At 31.5% G+C, this 26,037-nt stretch overlaps 2 protein-coding genes across 2 annotated transcripts; both read right to left on the reverse strand.

Moving 5' to 3' along the window:
- Positions 1-2,234: 2,234 nt before the first annotated feature.
- On the reverse strand, positions 2,235-6,678 carry LOTGIDRAFT_159415 (hypothetical protein; the record flags this gene model as incomplete). The annotated part of the gene is made up of 2 exons (XM_009053732.1): positions 2,235-3,401; positions 6,568-6,678. 2 exons carry the CDS (start codon positions 6,676-6,678, stop codon positions 2,235-2,237), a joined length of 1,278 nt encoding a protein of 425 aa, XP_009051980.1.
- An 8,923-nt stretch (positions 6,679-15,601) lies between these two features.
- On the reverse strand, positions 15,602-25,663 carry LOTGIDRAFT_187724 (hypothetical protein). Its single transcript, XM_009053733.1, has 10 exons — positions 25,650-25,663; positions 24,365-24,545; positions 22,486-22,624; positions 19,931-20,090; positions 19,810-19,860; positions 19,102-19,395; positions 18,566-18,739; positions 18,079-18,194; positions 17,823-17,937; positions 15,602-17,051 (listed from the first exon to the last, which is right to left on the reverse strand). The coding sequence occupies exons 2-10, from the start codon at positions 24,468-24,470 to the stop codon at positions 16,785-16,787; spliced, it is 1,422 nt and encodes a 473-aa protein (XP_009051981.1). The 5' UTR covers positions 24,471-24,545; positions 25,650-25,663; the 3' UTR covers positions 15,602-16,784.
- Positions 25,664-26,037: the final 374 nt, after the last annotated feature.

Consider the following 26,037-nt stretch of genomic DNA (forward strand, 5'->3'; position numbering starts at 1 on the left):
AGAAAATTAGTAAATTTTAGGCATGATTTGATTTCAGCTGGAATTATGAAAATCTTGAATTTTAAATTAGAGACATCTTTGAAGTAGTTTAGAAATTTTGGTCTAGATTCAAAATGATTATTGTTGTGAAATATCAATTAACATCATGGAATTAAATCTATTTTTAATTTTATACATATTTTATAACAAGTAGTTATTAGACAAATTCCAATTAAAATGATGCATGAAATGTGAAAATGATGTATTTTATAAGCAATAAATTATAAGAGTAGAAAAAATTAATCTATAGTTCAAACTAACGAAAACTGTTCATGATCTCATTATTTTATGACCACTTTTTCAACTTTTTTTGTTTTAAATTCTTTATGTGTCTTTATTGGTCTTTTATTTTCTATTTTAAATTCAAATTTTTCAATTCTATTAAATGAAGAAATTGAATTAAATCAACCATTGATCAAAGATATCTTTTGATTGGTTATTTTAAGTATATATCTGATTGGTTAATTTTTAACCAATCAACTCTCTTTTTGTAATTTGTTGCATGATCTGACTTGAATGATTGAAAAAATTAAAATGCATATCAGAAACCAAGGCCAAGTGAAAAGTGCCAGAACCCAAAATATTTAATTGTAGTTTGTAGTCTATATTTAAAACTTGGTTGGAATGAGTCTGATTTTTATGCAGTTGTGTATTTTTCCTGCCAAATTGTTATGTTAATGGTCACATTAGTTGTAGAAACTGTTGCTTAGCAACACATTAATAATAATCGGCTCATTCTAGCCAAATAAGGGTAAAATCACAGGCATTTGTAGCTTGGAATTTATTCTGTAAATTCCAAATTTTCATGTGCCTGTGAAGCAAAATAAAGAGTTCACTCAACACATGTGCCAAAGGACAAAACGACTTACTGTTAATAATATAATGTTCACTATATTTCAAATTAGTTGAAGCTTTAGTTTCTGCATTGTGAAATTTGTAGCAAGACATCATTTGTTGTTAGAGCTATAGAGCTATGCTTTCTTCATTTTAAAATCTTAATTTGAAATATAGTGGACAAAATGTAAAGTGTAAATTTAGCAATATTTGGTAGTCATAGCAATAGAAATGTAAAAATTTGTAGTGAAAACATTTTTTTTTTCAGTAATTATTATTTTTTTTATTATTCTTATTTCTTTTCACATATTATTCTTATTATTTCAAATCATTATTAACCTTTCCCCAACAGTAACCAGTTAACTGTGATACATCACTGAAGGTTTGTTCATGACCTTATACAAATTTTATTGGTAATTTTAAGAACATAAAGACAAACTTATTGAGATGGATTTTTTTTTGTTATGTACTTTAGGTAGAATTGTTTATTCTGTATTTAAATCTTCAATAATCGAACCATAAAACCTTTTATTATGTCATAAAATAACAAGTTGAACCGCCATAGAATTACAAAACCTGAATAACAAATGACATAAAAACCTACTTATACCTTTTCATATTGTTATTTTCTGTTAATTTTGAGATCTGTTATATTTTGTATTATATTTTGAATTGGAGAATGAAAGTTGAAGCATTGTATATCCATAATGTACTATATATATAATATACTATATACTGTCAAGTCATTGTAATTCATTTGTGTTCCTCTTCACACAACACACAGTTTTTCTGAATAATAAAAATGGTTGATTTACAAACTATTGTCTTGTTTCTAAGTAGTCTACAGTGTAGGAAACGCTGGTTCGATGTCAATTCGATAACTTTATCCCCAAATATCTGAATATCAGATAGACAATTAACCATTTCTGTTAGTTTCACGTCTACCGTATAATTTGGAATATAATGCGCATCCTTTCTTGCCCTCAAGATCAGAAACAAATCTGCTACTGTAAGAGGAGTAATTGGAAACCATAAAGCTCATGTTGATTGTGGTATTTAGAATGACAAACAAAGTAATAATAAGAATGTAATTGTACATTTTTCTCAGAAATTAAAAGATTTATTGCCTTTTAACTGACTGGCTTTAACTAAAATTGGGTCATAGTTCTCGAAGCTTGATGATTGGATCATTTGCAACTCTAACTATTTGTAAAGAATGTATGGTAGGTACAACATGAAAGTCTAGTACCATGTTATTAATGACCATGAATACTGAATTAATAATAACAATATTGTAACAAATTGACATAATCTAATATATTAATGGAACAACAATCTGGTTTCGGTTTCTGGTTCACTTTTCATTCGTATGCCCTTTTCTTAAAAGCGTGTAGCTCTCTATCGTCACTGTCTGTATAGGAGGTGCTTTTGGTATGGTTAGTGGTTTTAATGGTGTAGCAATTCTCTTTCCTGTGCCGACGACAAAACAAACTTACAAATATACTGCGAAATTTTCGTCCCACAACACAATAGAGTATAAAATTTATGGAACAGTTGAGAATCATTAAGGTATCGGCGATTGCTACATAATTATTTAGAGCTGCGGAAATTTCGTTATATTTATCAACTCGTCTCACTAAGATCTGGGCAGTAGAATAGAAAAGACCACAAACGAAAAACAGAGTTGTTACAGTAAACACCATTGCAGTCAGACGACCTTCGCGCTTTTTCGAACTCTTATTCTGCTGTGTAGCTAATTCCCGACTTTTTCGAACAGAAGCCAATACCTGTACATTTAAAATGGCTATCACCACAAACGGAAGTATAAATTCAAAAATCACTATAATCCACGCGTGATAAACGTCATTGTAAAACCAACTATTTCCCAATTCAGTTCGAACCATAGCTAATTTGGTCGTGTTCGTTTCATTTTTCCATTGATAATCTGACGTATACGACAGACATCTTGGAAGATTGAAAAAGATGGCCCAAAGGAACACAACACATATTGCTTTCCAAGCAACGGATTTGTTACACAACCTGGAAGCTCTGAGAGGATGAACTACTGCAATGAATCGCTCCAATGTTATCAGCAAGGTCATGACCGTTGTTCCAGTGAAGGCTATTTTGGATATAGGGAATGACACAATGTATATGGGTGCTATAAATGTTCTGTAACCAGGACTGATCAACAGCGCTTTACTTAACAACGTCCATTGTTCCAGAAACATTTCTGAAAATAGGTAAATGGAATCGAACACAGCCAAGAACATAAGTAACAATGGTGTTGATGATTTTTGTTTGTAATGAACTAATACCACTATTGACAAGATATTTCCTATAATTCCAAACAGTTCCAGAATGATTCCAAATATTCCATTGATGATGACTCTTGTAATCCAGAATCCGACATAATGTTGGTTCGCAGACGTATCGGTAACGTTTTCGTACTCTTCTAAAGTAGTATTTAACAGTTGGTTGTAAGGATCTGTTAAGTTCATGGTTACATCCACACTAAAATAATATACCTGAAATAAAAACGATTTACAATAGAGATACACAAAACATGTACTCTCATCTTTCTTTTTCAACTGAAACGAGCTCGAATTTATTGTTGCAAGCACAAGAACCGCTTGTCATTGGAAATTTTTATGTGGTCACATACCTTGTCGAGCAAGCTTTACTGCATCAAATTTATAACGTACTTTTGATCAGCATTATAATAATATAGCGTGAAAATCTTTGTTCGCTATTCTCTGTCGAAGTCAAAATATACACACTGTCAATTATTGAACCAACAAACAATCTATATATATCAATCATTAAAATGTTTGTCAAAATAAGAATCTAGATATTTAAAAATCGGTCAACATTTCCTTAAGATTATGACTTATAGAAAAATCTCACAATGAATTTATTCAGGATTGAAGACAGCTTTCCGATATTAGAAATGTTGATTTGAGGAATCGGGGTATCAATAAAATCAAGTCGTAAAAATCTGTTGATTAGTATAGTATATCATATTACTACTTTGAACAAAATGTATTCTGTATAGAGTTCAATACATCAGATATAAACCTCGCAAGTATTTATTGTCGGATGGTAAATTGCTAGTTTAGTTCTCTCCTAATGTCATCATCATAACGAGTTATTTATAAATCAAAATGGAGATAATGACGTGGCTGGAATTGGCAAGGTTTTAGAATAAATTGGAGTCTGGAACAGTTATGGTTTAACTCGCCGGAAATTAACTGCTGACCGGTATTATTTAGGCTTTGTAAGATGGTCTCTGTTGTTACATCTTCACAATGTCAAGGTCTAATACTTGAACATCAATAGGCACTTTTCATGTATTATAGAAGTTTGCGATTCGATTGGATTGCGAATACATCCAATCAGAGTCCTCGAGAGAAAAGCTTTAACACTATGACTGCTTTCGTTTCGAATAAAGTAAATGGACTTCATTTATAGATAAATATATACAAGAAAAGTGCCTAATAATGTCGTATAGGTATAAGATAGGTGCTCTTGTATAATGGAGATCTTGTTGAGTTTTAAATAATCACTACATTTTCCTTACAGCCTACAAGGCTACTGTGATACTCTGCAGCTTCTATAAAACAAGCGTCAGTATCTGTCACTGTCAAATTATTATTATAAGACATAATATATGTTTCTTTGAATAATCACCTGTCTGTGTTACCCGTTTTTTAAATCATATTATATATAAACAAAAAACTAATTTACAGACAATAACGAGTATTAGGCCTATTTTAAAGGAGCGATACGCAAAATTTTCATTATTAAAATCATACGTGAAAATATTTCTAGAATATGCTATTTATGTTCATTGAATACCAGCACTGGTTTAACTTATGGAAGTAAGGTTTATTTCTCATGAAAATTGGTATTGAAAAATTCTTTGACATGACTTACACAATGATAATAGGTAATTTCAGAAATGTTTCTGATTTCGAGCAATTTGTATTAACCTATTCTAATGAATGTTGTAACATTACCGTACAATCGTAATTAACTATATAAAAGATGTCGATTTGACAGAAACAGAAGTAAATCGTATTTCTAGACCGAGATTACTTCTTAGTACTAAAAGACTTTTTTGACGTGACTTAACACAATGATAAAAGGTAATTTCAGAAATGTTAATTGCTTTGTTCCATCTTTAATTACCGAGACTAATGGTCTTATCACAGCATTTCTCTTGGTGACTTCAACAATGAGTATAACAAAATGAAGTATTTTCTAGTCTTTTTCTGAAACCTCAATCAGCATTTAGTTACACAGGAGAAAACTAGGACAATTACCATGAAAGAAACGCAATACGTAATATAAACGTTATTAAACTAGGAATTTAGACCCTGAAGATACCCTTTGAAAGAATGACATTCCATGTACCCGTTACGTTTTTCAATAGTTCAAATTGGTTAGATCATCTGAAGCTGAAGGCCATGTGGTTGGTTAAACAAGCACGTAGTCATCTATGGTCGCTTGTTGATCTCTGAACTGGGTGGCTGCAGTACATTAACCGGAAATGAAATGCCCTACTAATATTAAATGTTATTATGATAGAATGTGACCAAAAAAATGTCAATGACAATATACTCATTAAATAATACATGTAATAATGTATGCTACAATCCGAAACACCTACCAAAATTCATAATTTATCACTTATAATATAGTTAATTTACTTTGCCTTAAAACTAATAATAATCGATATACATGTATTATACATGGAATTACTGATTTTGTAGGAGTCGCGGAGACTCACTAATTTGAACGCTTGAACCCTGGGTAGCTATATATCACAGCAGCATAGTAGACTAACGTGTGCTATTTAGTATGGTTGAAACGTTACGTAAGTTACATAAAATAATTAAGCATCGATTTACAATGCTATTACATTGTGGTTTATTGCCAACCGGTAATAAATACAAAATATTTTTTTTACAAGGATAACAACTTATGTTCACAAGAAACCTTCCTGTCCGCTTTACCTTGACTACATCTCTTGACATTGATCTTTCCCGGAGTATCTATTCAAGGTCACCAGACCTTGTTTTATCAAAACATGATACCAATTCTTAAACGTGCAAGTCCATTAAGTCGGCGACAGATGTCGCGGTTGCTTGGCATTCGCAATCATGTCTATTTACTTAGCAATTTTGATTATCTAAAACTGAAATATGACCATACAAATTTGTTTAGTATTACCCCTGCTGTAAAGAGTGTCTAATGAAACCATTTTCATTCCTATTTGACCAGAGTGGTTTCTGTAATTCAAGGAACGTAATAGATTGACCAGATGATGACGTCCTATCTCTTAAACCAATTGGCTTGGATGTTATCATGACGGCATAATCTGGTAAAACATTCCTGGAATAATTGGACACATGGAAAACAATTTGAGAATGTGAATACCGCAAAAACAATCTGTGTCACTATTAGACATACAGACGTTAGAAAATCTGATTATCACATTGTCTTTGAGTTTATGGAAATTTATTAATAGTGAGACATGAAGAATGAGAATAATGTATTATCGGTAGTTATGAAGAGTTCAATATAGACTGGATAGAGCGAATTTGACATCTAGAGTGATGTATCTGCCTTTCGTGTAGTGATAAGGAAAATTTTCATATCGATTTTAGTATCAGTTTTTATTTCTTTTACCATTAACATCTGCACCAACAATAACATTGTTTCAATCAATCGTATGACTCCGGTTGGTCTCCTGTAAATCTTATGGGCTTCCAATTTAATTATGGTTCCATGCACTCCCATGCTGTGGATCTGTCCGGTGCGAATAAATGAATACATGTTTATCCTTTAACTCTATTACTATGGTTTATGTATATGATTGTAGTTGTCTTACCGTAAAAACAAAATAATGAAAGAAATGTTATTTTAACCAATGTATCAACATCGTATACTAGTTCTTGTTAACCTCCCACAACTATATTACTGACATGTTTTAGATAGCTACAATCACAAAAACAGCGTAAAGACATTCGGGAGGTCAAACGGATTTAGGTATTAACCTGAATAATGCACATGTATGTTTTCCCTTTGACCAGCTGTTTATTTAAGCATCATACAGATGATGTTTCTTCAGAAATCAAAGGGATATGGTACTTGTAATATTTTTTGAATATTATCTAGCAACATTCTTTTATAATTTCTGTGTTATCTGGGTCGAGATATATCCCCTTTCAGTGATGCAGATCTGAAAGGCTGACATCGACAAAGTTTTGTGATCCAAATGGTACAATTTACAGGCTGTGACAAACAGTCCCAATTTAATTTCTCAAGATGAGATTTGACGTACGTATGTGACGACAGAACAGATGAGCTCATATCGACAAATTTACCGGAAGTTCATAACTGGCCGTTCCTCTGGCTGTGTTGTGAGAGATTTTGCCCTGGATCTGAAGGTTTACTATCTGGATAGGTGTATACTGTATTTATAAGGTTATATACCTTTAACACTATTACTATCGTATATTTACATATCATTCATCTTCTCTGACCGAAAAAACAAGACATTTAAATGTTGTTTCCAACCAAAGTATCAACATCGTATATTATGCTCAAAAACATCTGGTATGGGATAGCTAGAGCCAGAATTTCAATTATTTTCGAGAAGAACATAAACCTAATTAACAACTTCCTACCTACCACTGCAGCCGTATTTTGTTTATTTGTCACTCTTGTAAACCAAAACACTACTGATGTTGAACTTTCAACGAACGTTTTCCAGAAAAAAAGATTTCCGAAAATTATATCCATTTGATTTGTTCTATGCTACCACGAATGATGTCATCCGCGAAACCGTGCAGTGCAACTTTAATAGTCCTCAGTGATGTTAGATTGGTAGTCACCAGCAATTCCAGAAAGTTTCATAGAAATTTGGTGCGGTCAAACTGTTGTCATCCGCCATTAACTTCTATCATACGCTCTAAAACAATCTCAATATAAGTTTCGGACTGAGATTTTGACTGCAGGAATCAGAGAAATGGTAGTTCTATAAATAACAAGTGATTACTTTGATTTGAATTCCAGTCTTAATGAACGTTTGATGTGGTTCAGATACATCTCGGTATCGTCTAGCTAAATAGACTAATAAAAACCTGATATAACTATATACATTCAGCTGTTATACTTGGCTTATAGAGCATTTTTGATATTTACCTACTGTTTTCAAATATCTCATCAAGTGCTATAAAGGCGTATTTCAGTTTTAAAATCCGCCAGAACAGTTGGTTTGAAAATGGAATTAGGTTTCAATATTAAGACTAAAAAGTATTAACAATAGGTCATGAATCAGGAACAACTATACGAAAATCTCGATATAACATAATAATATAATTATATAATTGAAAAGAAAATGGCACAGGCCCGCAGCCAGACGTAATTGTTCGGAGGGGCAAGTTATTTATCTGAAGGGGCAATGGTGGATAGTGCTTAGTTGCAGGTTGTCAATCTAAAATCTTGTTCTCCACATACCCTCTTAACATGATAGCTTTCTCCTGGTGCTCTACCCACCAGAACAACAAATTAAAAGCTTCAACGGATTACAGTTCTAACGATCAATTCATCGATACAAATTCTGGCACCCTTGGAAGAATCAAACAGGTTACAGTTCTAAGAGTCAAAACGTCGATTGAAAAAATTGCTTCATGTCTCTTTTGGCACCGAAAGGAATCTGATAGATTTTGGACAGCTAGCAGATGTAGGCATCTAGGAAAAGGTGATCAATCGCTGGATTTATCTGGCGACTGAAACATCGCAGGTGGCTTCAGTTTCTCATGTTATATTGTCAAGCAAATATTGGAATCTTGTATTTGGCAATCCGTGAAACATCCAGGTGTAATTTTGTGCTATGAAAGTGTTGCTATGGATCCGTTGCTGGATTCTTTGGATCGCCAATCCACCTAACCCATACTTTTGTATACGTCTCAGTAGAAACACAGAACCTTAGCAATAATGTACTTTGCTTTTACAAGTTATATAATATATTAAAGTTTTTATAAGTCTCAGACATTTCACAGAATCTTTCCTGCTGTGCTACAAACATTCAAATGAATGTATTTTTTATCAAAGAAACTATTCTTATAATGGCGTAACGAAAAATGTGATCGAGTATATAGTGTGAATGACAAATCACTTAGCATTTCTTTTATGGATGTTTTTGGATGTTGTTCTTTATACATATACAAATCAACAATATATTGTGAACTTTTCCAAAAATCACAAATTCAGTTGCAAGATGGTACCAGATATTCTTGGAGGACCAATATGCCAAGCCACGATAACATATGATCTCAAGAACTTGATGTATAATACAAGAACAACTTACCCAAAAGCGCTTCCTGATTTAGTACTCTTTGACAATGACACTGATGTAAAAGAAAACTTCACAATGAGTAAATCACAACATTGTACTCCGTTTAATACACCACTACACTTATTGTTCAATCAATATATATTTGATACCACCTTTTACCGTGAAATATTAATATGAAATTGTAGCGATGATTTGTTATGTTATCTTGTATGTCAGTTAAAGAGGCAAGACCGTAATTAGCCCGAAACACCAACCACGGTTAGTAAACGCTCTAATACCTCGCGCTAAAATAAGTCTCACTATATATGTAAATGTTCCCTACAACAGCAAATAAAATATACAGAATGTATGTATTCATTTATCAGAAATCAAATCCGACATTCAGTGTTATCCAACAAATCGACCAAAAGGTACTGTTGATGTCTCTAGGCGTGTAAAGTGTGTGCCAAGCTATTATTTAATCATCTATCTCTGAAATAGAGATGAGTCCCTTAGCATACTCACGTTTATTCCCAATTGAGCAAATAAAGACGAGTAACATCATGCGGTGTACACTCGGATAAACTAATAGGTCTTGTTTTTGTTAAATGTCAAACTATCGAAGAACCTGTCACATCATTTTTGTCGTTTTGGCCATGCCAAAAATTGCCCAAGAAGCTGAATCAAACTATATTCTTTTAGTGAAGTTAGTTTCAGACTATATAGGTTGTAATAACAATATTAATTATGTATTCCATCTCTATTCTAATTGATAGTATACCTTTTTATTCAATCTAACTTGTAATGCAAAATTTTCATTTAACGACTAATTGAGATTGGAGGGACTGACATGGAAAAGCCGTTTGGCTGTGACAATAAACCATGGGCCGGTGTTATTGTTGTTGTTTAAAGGATACTGTAAACAGAGGATTTAATTTTACTAGGACAGATCCCTTAAGCTTTTATTACATACGGACCAAATAACGGAATGATAAGGAATTCTGCATAATCCTTTTTAACATGTTCGTTAAGACATAGAAGGCCTTCACTTTGCGTATTCAGCACGACGCCTCTTTCATTTCATTTCAATTAATAAGCTTTAGGACATAATCAGATTCTTCCAATGAAGTAACAAACAGTTTATCTGCGTAGATCAAGTGTACCAGCAGGTTCCAAATAATAGGTCTACCTTACTTTATTTTCTAATAAACCAACAAGCAGCCTGCAGTTAATCTCTCATTAACTAATTATTTTTACCCGCCATTAACATTTTTAACATATTCTGATAGCGTACAGACTATGACGACATTACATTAAGTTGGCTCGGGTTTATAAACCTTTTGAAACAAGTGCAAGGTCGGGTGAGCATGGAGATGTCGCAAGTGGTGGTGCCATTGTGAGTCGAGGGGTGAGAGAATACTTTGTACTCCTATTGTACTCCCTTTACCTACTTCTGCGATCCACAACCAAGTCCATACCTTGCGCTATGGTATTACAAAACGGTCGTAGCATCTTTACACGGTTTCGTATGGTTAAATCTGGCTGGATAAAAAATCTTCTATGACTACATAGTCCCCCGTTATTGTCAATGCTGATTAATTGTTTCTGGTGTTTTCAATTTCAATGTGTTGAAATATAATACTATGTTAATAAAAAATTCTTAAAGTTGAAATAAGTGTTACTTTATGAAATAATCTTAATGTATTGTACTAAATAATCTACTTGTAAAAACTAATCAATCTTAGCACACCTGTAGCCTAGGGTTGAACTAGGTTAAAAATAACGTACGAATTGTCAGTTTATTGTTATTAAAGACCATTAGCTTGACTTAAGTGGACTTAGATTAGCAAGGCCACTTCAATACGATAAGATAAGATAAAAACTATACTGTACATGATACACCATGGTCCTATAGAGCCAGAACACTCTGGTGTTAGATTTGCCAACATTTTCAAAAAAAAGGCCACATTCTCTGAAGGTCTGAAGGGAGGTTATTTTTAACAACCCTTTTAACAATGTATGGCTTAAATTTAAAGAGTTTTGGTTTTTGTCGTTGTGGAATTTAAAAGATTGAACATTGAGTACTAAAAAGGCATCAGATCAGTGTGATCATATGTTACTGAACGATGATAATGATCTTAATTGCTAGCTACAATTACCACACAGAAGAGTTATCAAAGAAGCTTGTTGATCCCCCAGGTTTCAATAAATCAATTAGCATAGTTTTTACCTCCTACGTTTCTGCTCCAGAGTGGTCTAAAGAAGATGGGCAATGCAAAGCACGGTGCACTGAGGGAATTTTTTATTTTTTTTTTATCCAATTGCCAAGGGACTCTTAGTCTGGACAGCCTATAGAAAGCCGGGTGGCATTTCTACATGAGGCCCCTTAGTCAGTCTTTTAGAAACAATTGCCGAGAAGGGTAAAGCATCATTAGTAGCCTACAATAAAAAGTTAGCGACATCTTTTATTGTGTAGATTTATAACAGTGTTAATGGTTAACTAATAGTTTTTTATAGTTTTAATAAGCATCATTATAATCTACTATGATAACAACTAACGGATACTTAATGTCAAAAGATCCGTTCATTAACCGTTTACCATTATCATTGCTACCATAATATTGTCGTTTAACGGTTGGTTGTATGTGTCCAACCGAGAAAACGACGGTGAAGCGTTCATATTTATTTAGGATGTTGCAAACAGCTAACTGGCCTTAACCAAAAATATTCATTATTATCTATGGTCGTTGCTAGAGAATGTCATGCTTTATCCATGTGCGTATGATTGCCCGATTTTACTGGTGATGAGAATAAAACGCTGACATTACAATGATTAAATAAAGACAGCTGAAATGACAATTTGTATCAAATAATGCTGAAATGACAACAAAAAAAACAAAAAAAAAAACTGAACAACGACAGCTTTGACAACACGATTTTTATATATAGAATAAAACACCGCTGGTGTGTATTCAATGGAAGAGGCGTTTTCCGGCTAAGGGGTGCAACTCATGAAACAAACCTATTCAATTCAGCCGGCGACCAGTGAGGTAGACTTTCTATTTGCCTTAATAAAGAAACATAGGAATATTGGACCACTGTCTTATCAGGGAGTGGGTTCAACGGCAATGATATCTCTCAATATTAAGTTACGAAAGTGGCCAACTTAGACATCAAAACAGGAAGAAGCCTTATCTTCTTCTCTCAATTCTGGCACTATTATCCAAGAACATATTAGCAGTTATATCTTCATTCTCAGCCATTTTCGGCATTTCTAGGCAACTGTGTAATAGTTTAAGAAGCAGATGGTATTAACGATGTCCTGTAGTGCTGATAACATCAGAAATAAAATCATATCTGACATATTTATTCTTCTATAATGATCTAATAATAAGTCAGTTAACTATGGTGCTTCAAAATCAGTTTAACTAAATGGGACCACTGAAAAAATAAAATGATGTGAAAAGTCTTCTTGAACTCCTGTATGAGCTGTTATTAATGGTTACAATATTTATTTGTACATTTAAAAGTACAATTTACTGAAACACACGCAAAATGCAAACCTGGAAAAATTGTATGTTACCTCCACTTCTTTTCCAACAAATATAGTCTATACATAAGATATGATTTTTATACGTTTTTAACCTAAAATATATTATGTAGAATTTGAGAGCCTTGCAAGCTTGGAAGCATATGACACTATTGAATCTCAGTCTTGACAATTGATTTTTCTATTGGGTAAGAAATTCAAATTACGAAATACAGTGGAGTCGCGTTTATCCGGTTGCCGATAATCCGGAAACCCCGATATCCACACGCTTTTTTTTTTAACTGGGAACGGAATATTTACTACGTAAAATTACCCGTAATCCTTTAAAAGTATAAAATGAGATACTTAATAAATAAAATGGTTTGTCTGTCAGATTAATGAAGGGCCTCTCAAAAATTAAAAGGATAACAACACCACTACATTTATTTTTCAGATATCCAATACGTGCACAGCTTGATCGACTGTCCAATCCTATCTGAACGACCATATTGGCACTTCACAAGTAGATAAACAAATATAAGTTAGCTTCTAATAATTTTATTGCATTATCTTGAAAGAATATAAAATTATATACAATCACAGCAATATTAGAGTATCCTTAGATTGGTTTAGAATAAAACATATTTACATTGATTTTATCATTACCAATATCTAACAGGAAGTATGTTTCTATTCTAATGGTGTTGAAAACTGAAATATATTCTGGAAGCACTGATTTATATTATTTCCCCTTTTCATTACAGGAATTGTTGAAATGCAAATGGAGTTTTATGTCCTACTTTTCTGCATAAAGGGATAGTTATAGGGAAAGCTTTATTAAATTGTTTTATTTGCATTAGGAAAACGGATAGCATCTCTTTCCACCATTCTAATAATCAGACAGAAATCAAGAACACCTCTTTACAAACACTTTAAGACATTTTTCCTCAACAGAACTCTGACTAGATACAATTTTTCTGCTATAATCCAATCAAATTTCTGGAAATTCAGTTGTTTACAAAAAAATAATGGAAAATATTAAATTTTATTCTTCAAAGTTGTTACTATCTATTTTAATATTAAGCTATTCTGTTTCAAAGCTAATGTTGCTTAATTAAATTTATATACAAGATTAAGGCCCATCATTTCATTATATTGATATAATTATAAGAAGAGAAAGAATAAACATGCAAAAATAAGTAATTTTCCTACAAAATTCAAAATATTTGACATCTAACAGCTAATTTGGTTATACAACACAATAAATAAAGCACAGGTTAAATAGAAAGCAAAAATTAAATAAAATGATATTTCAAATTTATTACATCTTTGATAAATAACTTAATAAGATAATCATGTGGGGTTATTTAGGAAGGGGTATAAAGAATTTAAAGGTTGAGAGATGTTCTCTTTAAAGTCATCAGTAAAAATTAAAAATTAAAAGTAAAATTTGTGACCTATTTTTTTTTTTTTGTTATTCATAACAACAATGCATCAATGATGATTTGACCATTTTGGATTAGCCAATTACAGCAGAATCCAATAATGAATGGCTTCTGGCATCAAGCTTTGTATAACAAAGAAAGGCACTTAAATTATTAACAATTTCAGTATATTTGAAATGATAATTAGTCCAAAATAGACATCAAATCAGTTGATAATTGCACAGATTATACATATTTTGGCTGTATTAGTTGGATAAATAACAGTAAATTGTTAACCTTCAAAATATGCATGAATTTGTTAAAATTTCCATGACTGTATTGTAGTTATCTGAACAATATTCCATTTTGTTTATTTTTTGTTATTGTTAAGTTTATAATTAATGCAGAAAATAGCACTTAGTCATTAAGGATAAACATAACAAGTAGAAACATAATAAACACATTGATTTTAACAAAAACTATCTATCACATTTTATAGTCAGTCTTCAATGAAATCTGAAATTCCTTTCACACCAGACATATTCTTTTCATACACTATATGGTTGGTTAACAGTTATAAACCTACTGTCAACTGCAGCACATGGTCTCTTCGTGATCACCAGAGCATAAATTGCCTTTAAGGAATCATAAGATTACCATTATTTTAACCAGTACACTTATATCTATATATCTTATAAAGTATAAAATATCTGAAATTTTTGACAAACACACCATTCCCCATTTAGCAATATGGACCACCAATAAGTACAATGTGAAACAGTGTTCAATGCATTAAGAAATATTTAAAGGAAAATACATGTTTTACCAGTTCAATTTTCTGCAATACAAATAAAACACACATTTGGTTCTAGTGTCAGGCATGTTATCAGTTATAGATTAAAGCTTGAATAATACAAGAGACATGGTTATTGTAAACAGATATAACTGTTTCATTACAGATAATAAACCTCATAGTTCTATCTAATCTAACAATTCATTATTAAATTATTATTATAACATAAAACAGAAATCAATTATACTTTTATTCCATTTACCAGTATAAAGATTCTATTTATTTTAAAGAATTAATAGAAATATTAAAACAGAAACTGAAAAAACATGTTGTTATTCAGAGTTTTTACGCTATGCGATCTTCAGAAAAAGAATTGATAAATAAAAAAAACCTTGCAATAAATGTGACAAAAATGCAATTTCTTGATTAAATTTGGTCTATTTATTATAACCATTTGGTATTTTACATGTTTCACAGATACTTGGGATGTCATTTGGTAACTAGGTTTATCAACAAAGCACACCAAGTGTCCACATACCTAATAATGCTACTTTATTTTTACAGAAATGCCATCCAACTTTTGGGTTTTAGTATATGAGATTCATAGAGCTAATGATGTTAACTTTTTTTTTATTCTGGTGCCAAATGTATATATATGTATATAATGAAAATGGACATGCATTACTTAACTCACAATTACTCATTACATTAATATATAACCAGGAATAGTAATTGTATCAAATGGTAAGAGCTAAGTAACCTAACATTATTATACTCTACTGGGAGTGATATATTAAATTAATATAAGTTATAGTATAAACTGAAGTTATACATAAAATATGGTATAATGGTATTAAAGTAACATATCTGATTAATGTGTGAATGTATAAATTATAATTACATTTGACTATTTTGCTTAACAATAGGGAATCAATGTGGCATGAACCAAATCAATTAAAATGGTAGCCTTCATAATTTTATTATCAATGAAACTTTTAAAAGTTCTGTGTTTATTACAGCAATAAATGATGGTTCACTGTGAATTGAATATATTTGTTCAGGTGGCAAAAGTAATTCTCATTCTCTAATCTGAAATCTAATAATTTTCACCACATTCTTACAAAGCTTAAAAGCTCAAGTAACCATAAGTTCAAACATTGGAAATTATGCAGAACATAGATTGTTGGTTTTGTGAATGGTTTTCAGTGACTGGCATCATGTTTGCAACAGGGTTTTCTAATCTTTTCAGACCCATTTGGATCTTGAAATGTTTGTATTTCAAACAAAACAGAATATGGATTTGGAATTAACCTTTCTACAATCCCTTCATTAACTTGAATTATAAGCTGTTTAATTAAAAGCTATGTATATATTGTCATAAGCTGTACATAATAAGTCAATATAAATATATACAGGAAGCCTAACCTAGGAGATAATTCTCAAATCAACAACAAAAATACAATCTGATTAAAACGCAGCATATTTCGTTTCTTTTTTTGTGTGTGTGGAATACCTCACTCATGATAGATCTTAGAACATTTTGATGATCATGCAATTTGAGTTCAACTTATCAAATTCTCTGTTACAATTGAATGTAGAAAATGTTTGAATAACAAAGCATTTGATTGGTTGTATCATATCATAATGCTGAACTTAACAACATTAAAAATGTCTTTAAGATTCTGATATACAAAGATAACACAGTAGAAAAATGAAACATAGTGATTATATTTAATCAGATTGAGAAAATGATTTAAGTTGTAAAACTATAATACATGTTATATATCAAAAATAACAGAAATTATTCCAAAATATGATCTAACTAAACAACTTAACAAAACATGGGTGGCAATAGGGCTTATCGTTTTGATCTTTGAATGTGCCTTTATTAAGTTGTTTTAAGCAGAAGGCACAAACAAAATGTTCTGGGTGAAATTTTTTAAACATAGCAGTTATACAGCGACCTGTAATAGGTTTTTGGCATGTAGCACACAGTGAACCTTTCTTGGCATGGTAGTGAGTCTCACAATAGGGTAAACCTTCATGATCAAAGAAACTTCCACCTCCAAACGGACAGTGACAATCCTGAAAAAAAGAGTAGAGTAAAGTAGAGAATAAAATAGAATAAAGCAGAGGATAAAAAAGTAAAAAAAAGCTTAGAATAGTAGCATAGTAGGGTAGAGTGAAGTATTGTAGTAGAGTAATATATTGGAGTAGAGTAAAGTAGTGGAGTAAAGTATTGGAGTAAAGTAAAGTAAAGTAGTAGAGTAAAGTATTGGAGTAGAGTAAAGTATTGGAGTAAAGTAAAGTGAAGTAGTAGAGTAAAGTCTTGGAGTAAAGTATTGGAGTAGAGTAAAGTATTGGAGTAAAGTAAAGTATTAGAGTAAAGTATTAGAGTATAGTAAAGTATTAGAGTATAGTAAAGTATTAGAGTATAGTAAAGTAGTAGAGTAAAGTATTGGAGTAGAGTAAAGTATTGGAGTAAAGTAAAGTATTGGAGTAGAGTAAAGTATTGGAGTAAAATAAGTATTGGAGTAGAGTAAAATATTAGAGGAAAGTAAAGTAGTAGAGTAAAGTAGTAGAGTAGCGATGGACACCTTCAAGTTTAGATGAAATGTGACAATCACATAAGTGTAACTAGTGTAAGGCATGGCTGTGGCTTCACAATATTTCTCACCCCAAAAAAACAACAAACTTTTTCTCTGTTAAGTTACACAAGCCACACTATAATGAGAGTTATTTCCCCTCAAACAAAATAGAACCATTATTAAGCTAACAAGCGCTTAAATTTGTATTGTATTGATAATGTACTCTTTCTAGGTTTTTCTTTTCACAAAATATCCAAATTGTACTCACCCAGCAAACAAAACATTCAGGATGCCAATGTCTATTTAAAGCTGAAATATAGTTATCCATGATAGGTCGGCCACATCCACCACATTTCGGGGCAAACATTGAATAATAATCATCACTGTAAATAGAATGACATTGAGTTTTACATCCAAGATCTAAAAGTTCTGTATTGTCCAATACTCAATTACGAAAACAATTTAAAAGAATCTGATTATTTAAAAAGATCATGCACTAAAGAAAAGAAAATTTGTCAACTTACCGACAATAAGCTTTGCCGTCTTTTTCATGGAAACCTTCATCACCTAATGGTTGTCCACACTGGGCACAGAAGAAATGTTCTGGATGCCAGGTAGAATTTAAGGCCGTTACACATTTCTGTAATGAAAAAAAACTATAAATATAGTTACACATTCAATTCAATTTCAAATTCTAGCTAATGCAAATCTTCTATTGATGTCAGAACATATAAATGGCATTGATTCTTTAGACAAAGATCACAGCTTAATACTTGATGTAGTGTCCATTTACATCAATACCAAGACCATTGACCATTTGAGCAACATACAAAAGAACTTGAGCAATAGCAAAAGATGTTCAAATGGCATTTGAAGACCTCTGTTCAATCATCCATAGGAAAATCATCTCATAAGTTTTAAACAACAGGCAACAAGACTTAGTGAGTCTTTTCTTCCAAATGGTATCTTCAATAAAAATAAAAAAAATATCAAGAAATTTTCGCAACTTACATCTACAATAGGTCCATTACAATATCCACATCTTGGTGCGAATAAATTATGATAATCTGTTTCACAATAGGCTGCACTATCTCTTTCATAGAAATTCTGTGTTCCTAATTCATTGTTACAATGGGCACATGTAAAATGTTCAATATGCCAGATTTTACCTAGAGCTGTTATAACCTGTAATATAGAGAAAGTTTCATTAACCTGATACAGGTCTAGGTTATAATAAAGGTCTAGGTTATATGATAATAAAGGTCTAGGTTATATGTTAATAAAGGTCTAAGTTATGTGAAAATAAAGGTCAATGTTCTTGGTTATTTGATATTAAAGGTGTAGACTATTAAGTCATAATGATCTGGGCTATATCATAATAGATGTCCAAATTATATAAGAATAAAGGTCTAGATTATACGATAAATAAATTCTAGGTTATAATATGATATATAAGTTCTATGACAAAGGTCTACTTTATATGATATGATAACAAAGGGTCAGGTTAAATGATAAAAAGGTCTGAGATATAATCAAGAGAATCTTACCTGTCCTACTACAGATTTATTACAAGCAGCACAAACTCCTTTAGTTTTAACACTAGCACCTTGTTTATTCATATCAGTCTGTAGATCACCTAACATAGTTTCTAGTTGATTTGGCTGACCACCGGGACTTCTTGGTACAGGACTGCTAGGACTTCTAGGACCTACAGGACTATAATGACCATGAGGACTCTGTTGTCCAGGGGGACTTGATGGTCCATTTGATGAATAATTTCGACTTTTTTGAGGTTTGGCATAAGCAGGTTCTGACTGGATCTGTTGAGGTTGATGGGAACTCTGCCAAAAAATAATTATTATATAAATCAATTAGGGGACTGCCACAAATATAGATACTCACATTAGATCCTAGTACAGCTTTGATGACTGCTCACCCACAATGTTAATTTATTATCAAGCCCGTTTTCCCTTTTTTAACTATCATCCAACTATCTTACAGTAACAATTGATACTCAAAGGATCATTTCATTAAAAATCATATGAAAAAATAACAGCTAATAAATAGGGACTTTATTCTCCAAAATTTAGCTTAATTAAAATCCAAATTTTAAGAAATACAGTAATCTGATTGGATAACTAAACTAAATCTAAAATCAATTTGGTGATTGGCCAATCAGATGACTGGAACTCTAAAATCATCTTTAGTTGAGTTTTCAAGAATATTGTTCCAGGTTGAAATATCATAATAATAACTCTTTTATATTTGGACATCTTGTTAGATGCAGCTATGTGAGAGGATGTGGACTTGCTTAAAATCAATGCCAATGTAAAGCTTGTAACTTTTTATCAATGCCCAATTTCAAGTGATCCTTACCTTAAATTCTGAGAGTGAAGACATTAAGTCATCAAGTTCTTTAGTAGCTGTGGAAGCACCTTGATATGGTCTAACTGGTGATTGAGGTTCATTATATTGTTTATATTGCTGTACTGTAGTCTGTGATACTTCAGTGTAGTTATCTCCCCTCATATTATTTCTGAAACAGAAACAGACAATTATCTTCTGCTCACAAAAATACCATATTATTAGCTGTATGCAGAGTTGACAAAAACAGTGACATCTTGTGATGGTCATACTCAGAGTAAGTATGTAGAATCTCGAAGTGTTTTTTTCTGCGTTTTTCAATGGTTTTGTTTGTGATTATCTTAGTTTTACGCTTGAACCAAGACTTGAAATCAAAAGCTTCAGGGTGGGCATTATAGCATATATTTCTCAGCTACTTTTAGGTTTTCTAAGATCAATTTCATAACTGACTATCAAGAATCTTACATGCCATGTTTAGGGACCAAAATATCTAAATCAATCATTTTGTAGGTGATCAATAATTGTGTAGTTTATTCTGATTTCAATCGATCCAAAAATATAACTCAAGAAAATATCTTATATATTTAGTTACTGTGACAAGTTATTTTCTCTGAACAACTTTACATCAAAATAAAGTCAGTTAATTATGTGCAATGTCATTAAAAGTTATCAATCATACCAGCTGATGACATCAATGATTAATTACGCTTATTTTCATTTCAGATCTAAATAATTTAAACTCTCCTAATTTCATGAAATCAAAAGTTAATTAATCATTTAAATCAATTAAATTATGAATGATATTTGACACTAGAAAATTTACATACAGATAATTTTTATATTTGTGGGGGCTCAATTTTCATTGATTTATTTTATTGAATACTAGTATCAAAAAACATTTGTACAGAAACTGTATACTATTATGTTATATGTAAGAAGAAAGGACTTACTTTGGCTTCCGAATTTGTTCTTACATCGAAGGAGATATTCGAACCTATACGACCTAGTGGCCTAACAAAAAACGATTGAGCTATCTTAAAAAAAAACTAATTAGAAACTAGACAGAAACTAAAGAGTATTTGTAAAGAACCCTATACTTTCAACTATTGAAGTAATTTTATAAAAATTTATCTTTTCTCTGTTGTTTTCTTTTCAGATGCCATGAAATTAGGTAATAAACAAATTTTAAAGGTTTCTTCTTTGTTGAACTATGGAAGTTTTTTTAAGATGCCACAACATATGTAGCCAAACTGACAGAATCAGGTAATATACAGGTATACTATAATTCTATATTTAGTCTAAGTTGACCTAGATATCTGAGAATAGAGAAGAACCTGATGTTGAAAGGTTTTAAGATGAGTCATTGACAAATATAACACTCACTTCACAAACCTCCTTACAAACATATAGACATCTTTCTTAATATCAACTTCCCCATGCTAAATACTACTAGTATTAGTAGGCTATCAGGATTTGACCAAAACAGACAATGATAGTCTTGCTAAACGTCATTTCCAGGAATCAAAAAATGGTTCTGAAATTTGTTTAAACCATCTATAGTATGGTAGGTTTCTTTAAAAAAAAAATTGCTCCATATTGAATTCTAGATGTTTTAAGCCAAACTATTTGAAATGAGCCAAGAAAGTCTGCCAAGTTTGAAATATTACAATTCATGTTCATTCTAAGAGTTATTGTTCCTTGAATTTTGTTTGGACCATCCGATGTATTAATATTTTGGTCATATATCTTGTCTTTAAGCTCACCAAACATTTGTAAAGTTAACTCAATTCAAGTTTCAGACACAAATAAACTAGTTCACATTGTTTGTAAATTGATTCACAAGTAAACTATATTCTATTGTCTATTATTAACTTTTAAACAGGTGTACAGAGTATTAATTCTGTCAAGATGAACCCTTTTACAGTACAGCTTTCAAACTTTCATGTGAGTTTTACATTCTTTCTGAATGAAAGCTTTGCGTAACTTTGGATTACATGTTTATACATTAAGTTTATTTTTGTTTTATGTAATTTGGTGTCTTTCGGTGCACTAATTCTTATATTAAACATCATTCTAACAGATATAATGTTCTATTAATAGATATAATGTAATTTTCTGATGTGTACTAAAGTTTATTATGCAGAATATAACATAGAAATAATTGCTTGGTGTAGCCTAATTTGTTACATTGTCATAAATGCTATAACCATGGTTTGAATCTCCTTTCAAATAAGTGAAATTCTGATGCCACTTCCAGCCCTTTTATGCGTACAATCCTTGTTCACACATTCCCCAGTTGACAATGGTACAGAAGAACATATCTCAAACAGATGCACAATTATTTCAGCATGAACTCATGCGTTGCTGAAACCAACTAGAAATAATGTTTGATGTCCTCAGTCCTATTTCTCAAAACAATGTTACAACTAATTATATATTTCTCATTGTAATATTCCAACATACGACAAATTCTTGTCATAAGATATTTTGAGAAGAAGGGGTGGTGACAAGGATTATAAATCTGAAACTAGTGGTGATATCATGTTAAAGTATAATATAAAGCTTACCCATGATGTTGATGAGGAACTGATGTATCTAATTCATTTAATAAACTTTCAACTGTAGCTCTTTCATTAGCTCGTACTGGTTTAGGGGCAACTGATGGGGGTGGGGCTTTGTTTATACCATTAATAACTGGACCATTCACTGTAATAAACAACACAATATTGGCTATGACGCTACTATACCCATAAATGCTTGTCTATTCATAGTTTGATAGTTTTATATGGAATATTACTGATTTGGAATTCTAAAACCTGTTCAATGAGTACTATGCACATATTATGTTATTTTTCAAAAATTAGTTGAAATTTAACCTGCCTTAAAGCAGATGTTCTGAAAAAAATCTTATATGTACAAAGATGACTATAGATGACATGATAAGGGGCCTTGACATAAAGACTAAACAAATAAGCCACATGGTATACAGTCTATCTATTTACAATAGCATACAATCCAATAAAATCTCTGTATATATAAACTCCCATGATAAAAAAAGTGCCTAATGATGTCAAGGTATAATACAGAGTTCTTATAGTTTGACATTGTGAAAGTGTATCAAATCATGTCAGAGAGAATTCTTATAATAATCTCCAACGATCATAAGAAAATTGATTTTAACTAGAAGTTTTTAATTGGCATCTGGAATATGGGTACAAAGTCCATTTTGAAATTAAAGGTGGGTTATAGAACAGGTGTACAGATATACAAAGCTGTAGATGCCAGTCTACCATCTGTATCTAATTAAACTAATATCTTACTACAGATACTATACCCTCTCTTTAATCTATTTAATTTCCATTCTATTTCAAAACACACATTAATCAATGTGCCATACATAAAAAACGATTATTTTATGGCAAGGTTTTTTTTCTTTGCAAATGGTTATTACCTTAGTCACTTAGTGAGATAGGAATAGCTTATCTATAGATACATCACATACGACAATTTTAGACATTTAACTAAAAGGGATAGTAAAGAGGTTTTCTAAATTTTGTATGTGTATCAAGATCACTCATACCATCATTTTGCACCATTCCATTTTAAGTTAGATGTCTGTGGTTCCTACAATTCCACTAAAACTAATCATTTGATGCGAAGGGCCTTTTGTGATAAAGCATATATTTCGTTTAGTGGCATATGCACATAGGGAATTTAGGAAACCTCTTCACAATCCCTTTAACCTGTCATTTTGGTGAAAGAATATCTCTATATATTGTTTAGACACTAAAATACATTTCAATATTTCAATGTTTGTGGTCCACTATGTGCATTTCTCTTTTTGGAAATTCCACTTTATTGGTATTAGAATAAACATGTAATACCAAAAACTACATACTTTTTTTTGTATGTATGTCCTATATAAAGTGGTTAGCAACAATTAACAGTACAATTAAAGTTATTGTAAATAAGTAGGCATTCCTACTTCCTAACCTACTTGACTATGTAGTAGTCTATTTCCTTCATGTTAAATTTGACACGAAATGTGTTAATTAATATATCAATGTAATTAGTCACTTTATAATAAACTATTCAAATGTAATAATCAAAAAAAAATAAATAGAAGTTTTTTCTTTTGCCTTAAACTTTGTATGAGAAACCAAGATTATAAAAGTTCATAGGCCAATCAACGCACTTGTTTGTGACATTTTACGTTTTATTTTTTAAAATATGAACACGAGTTAAAAACTAGTGAATAATAAATGTGTGAAGACAACCCCTCTTTTAGGAATAGGTTGCTTTAATTGGTTAAAATCCACTGCCTCAGACTAAACTAATGGATAGAGTTGAGACCAGGCACTATATCAATCAAGATAATAACAGTTATAAAATTGTATTGGTTCAATAACTAGTCTCTTAGTCCTTTTATCAATCAATTGAACTTACCAGCATTTTTCTTGTCTACTTCATTCATAAACTGTGCTGAGTTTAAATCTTGTAATAATTGATCTAATTCTGATAGATTACTGCTTAATCCATCACCTCCCGACATCTTGCTTTGTTCTTGAACTGAATTTACTGCTGGGTTACTTCCCTTTCCGCGAAAATGTTGTGTCTCATAAATAGGCTGAAAAATACAGATAATTTCATAATCAAATGGTCTGGCAATTAACTAAATTCCACTTTTCACAATATTTCTCATTGTAAAATACTAGCCGTTGTGGCCACTGTAAGATCATACTAAAATGAAAAGGAGAGATTGGCCGTGTAATTGAAATCTGTTCGTAGCATTCTGCTGGCATGATATATTGGTTAATCAATACTGTATATTCATAAAACATGCAACTATATGCATATTATAGCATAGTCTATTCTCCCATATTTATCTGTGATTTAATAGTTGAAAGTTTTAAACACACAATGACACACAGCCATTACCTTCTAAACAATTGTAACATAAATAAAATCTCACACTTTATTCCTAAATTCCAAAACTTATATCCTACATATCCTACAGAGTCCCCCTTTTCCCATTTCCACAAAAATAATCCTTAATCATAATGAATCAACCTACAGTCTCAAATAAGACCTCAAAATGCAGTGAGGATAGTAAAACGGAAACCAGAGTACTAGTAAATACCATCCTATCATAGCTTCCTGTTTATCTTAGTGTATTAGTTATACTATATATAATATCTGTAGTAGTGCTTATATCAGTACTGTACTACCTAGAGTATAATATTTGGTACAGTTTAAAGTTTAGGTTACTATAAACTCTGGTCTAATGTTATACAGATAAATATTTTAATTTCATTCAAGTGGACATACCAGAAGTATGAATGACAGAAATGAGTTCTTTTTAAACAGACATATAATTATAATCAATGATGATTATAGATAACTGCATTATCTTTACATTTCAAGATCGACAACAGAATTGAGTTTTCTCTTAAATAATTAAGTTATGAATTCAAAATTCATCTCCCAGCAAGTTAAGATGAAAAGTGTTAATGACATCATTCAAATTTATTTTTTAACCAATTACGTTTCAAATGAAGCTGATTGGATATACAGCATATACCATATCTTGTTGATTCCCAATTCAACATTACAGCCCTAATCAAACCTAATGGAAACTTGATGCCACTTGGAAAGTGTGTTTGATGTTTCAGTTTGTCATTTAGAATGTACACATAGCTTTGGGAAATCTGTTACTAATAAATTTTCTTACCTCATTAGATCTAGGTGGTATAGAATCTAAGACCTCTTGTGGGGGAGGGGGTGGTAAGGGTGGGGTAGAACTACGAGAATCTTGAGAAGATGAGCTAGCTCTAGAGTTTATAACAGTAACAGGTTGACTCTGTTGAGGTTGTGAGAGATGAGCTGTAGTTGATTGTAAATCTGCTAATAAGGCATCTGAAAATATACAACAACAAAATTATGTGTAAATGTGAAGTCAAGACTTTATATTAAAACTTGAACTGGACAATTCTTGAACTTCCAATTCAAACTTGCCTACAGACACTTTGAGCAATTGTACATTCAACATTATAACCTGTACTGAAGATTCAAAATTGCCAAACTTATCCTCCATTAACTTATTACCACAATGGTTGCAT

Source organism: Lottia gigantea (assembly GCF_000327385.1).
Source record: "Lottia gigantea unplaced genomic scaffold LOTGIsca_20, whole genome shotgun sequence".
Classification (NCBI taxonomy): domain Eukaryota; kingdom Metazoa; phylum Mollusca; class Gastropoda; family Lottiidae; genus Lottia; species Lottia gigantea.

Excerpts from the sequence above, each read along its gene's own strand:
- LOTGIDRAFT_187724 (XM_009053733.1), bottom strand. The coding sequence starts at position 24,470 with ATGTCGGGAGGTGATGGATTAAGCAGTAATCTATCAGAATTAGATCAA. Across the intron at positions 20,091-22,485 it reads GTTCCTCATCAACATCATGG|AAATAATATGAGGGGAGATA; the intron begins GTAAGCTTTATA and ends TTTCTGTTTCAG. Across the intron at positions 18,195-18,565 it reads GTAATGGACCTATTGTAGAT|AAATGTGTAACGGCCTTAAA; the intron begins GTAAGTTGCGAA and ends TTTTCATTACAG.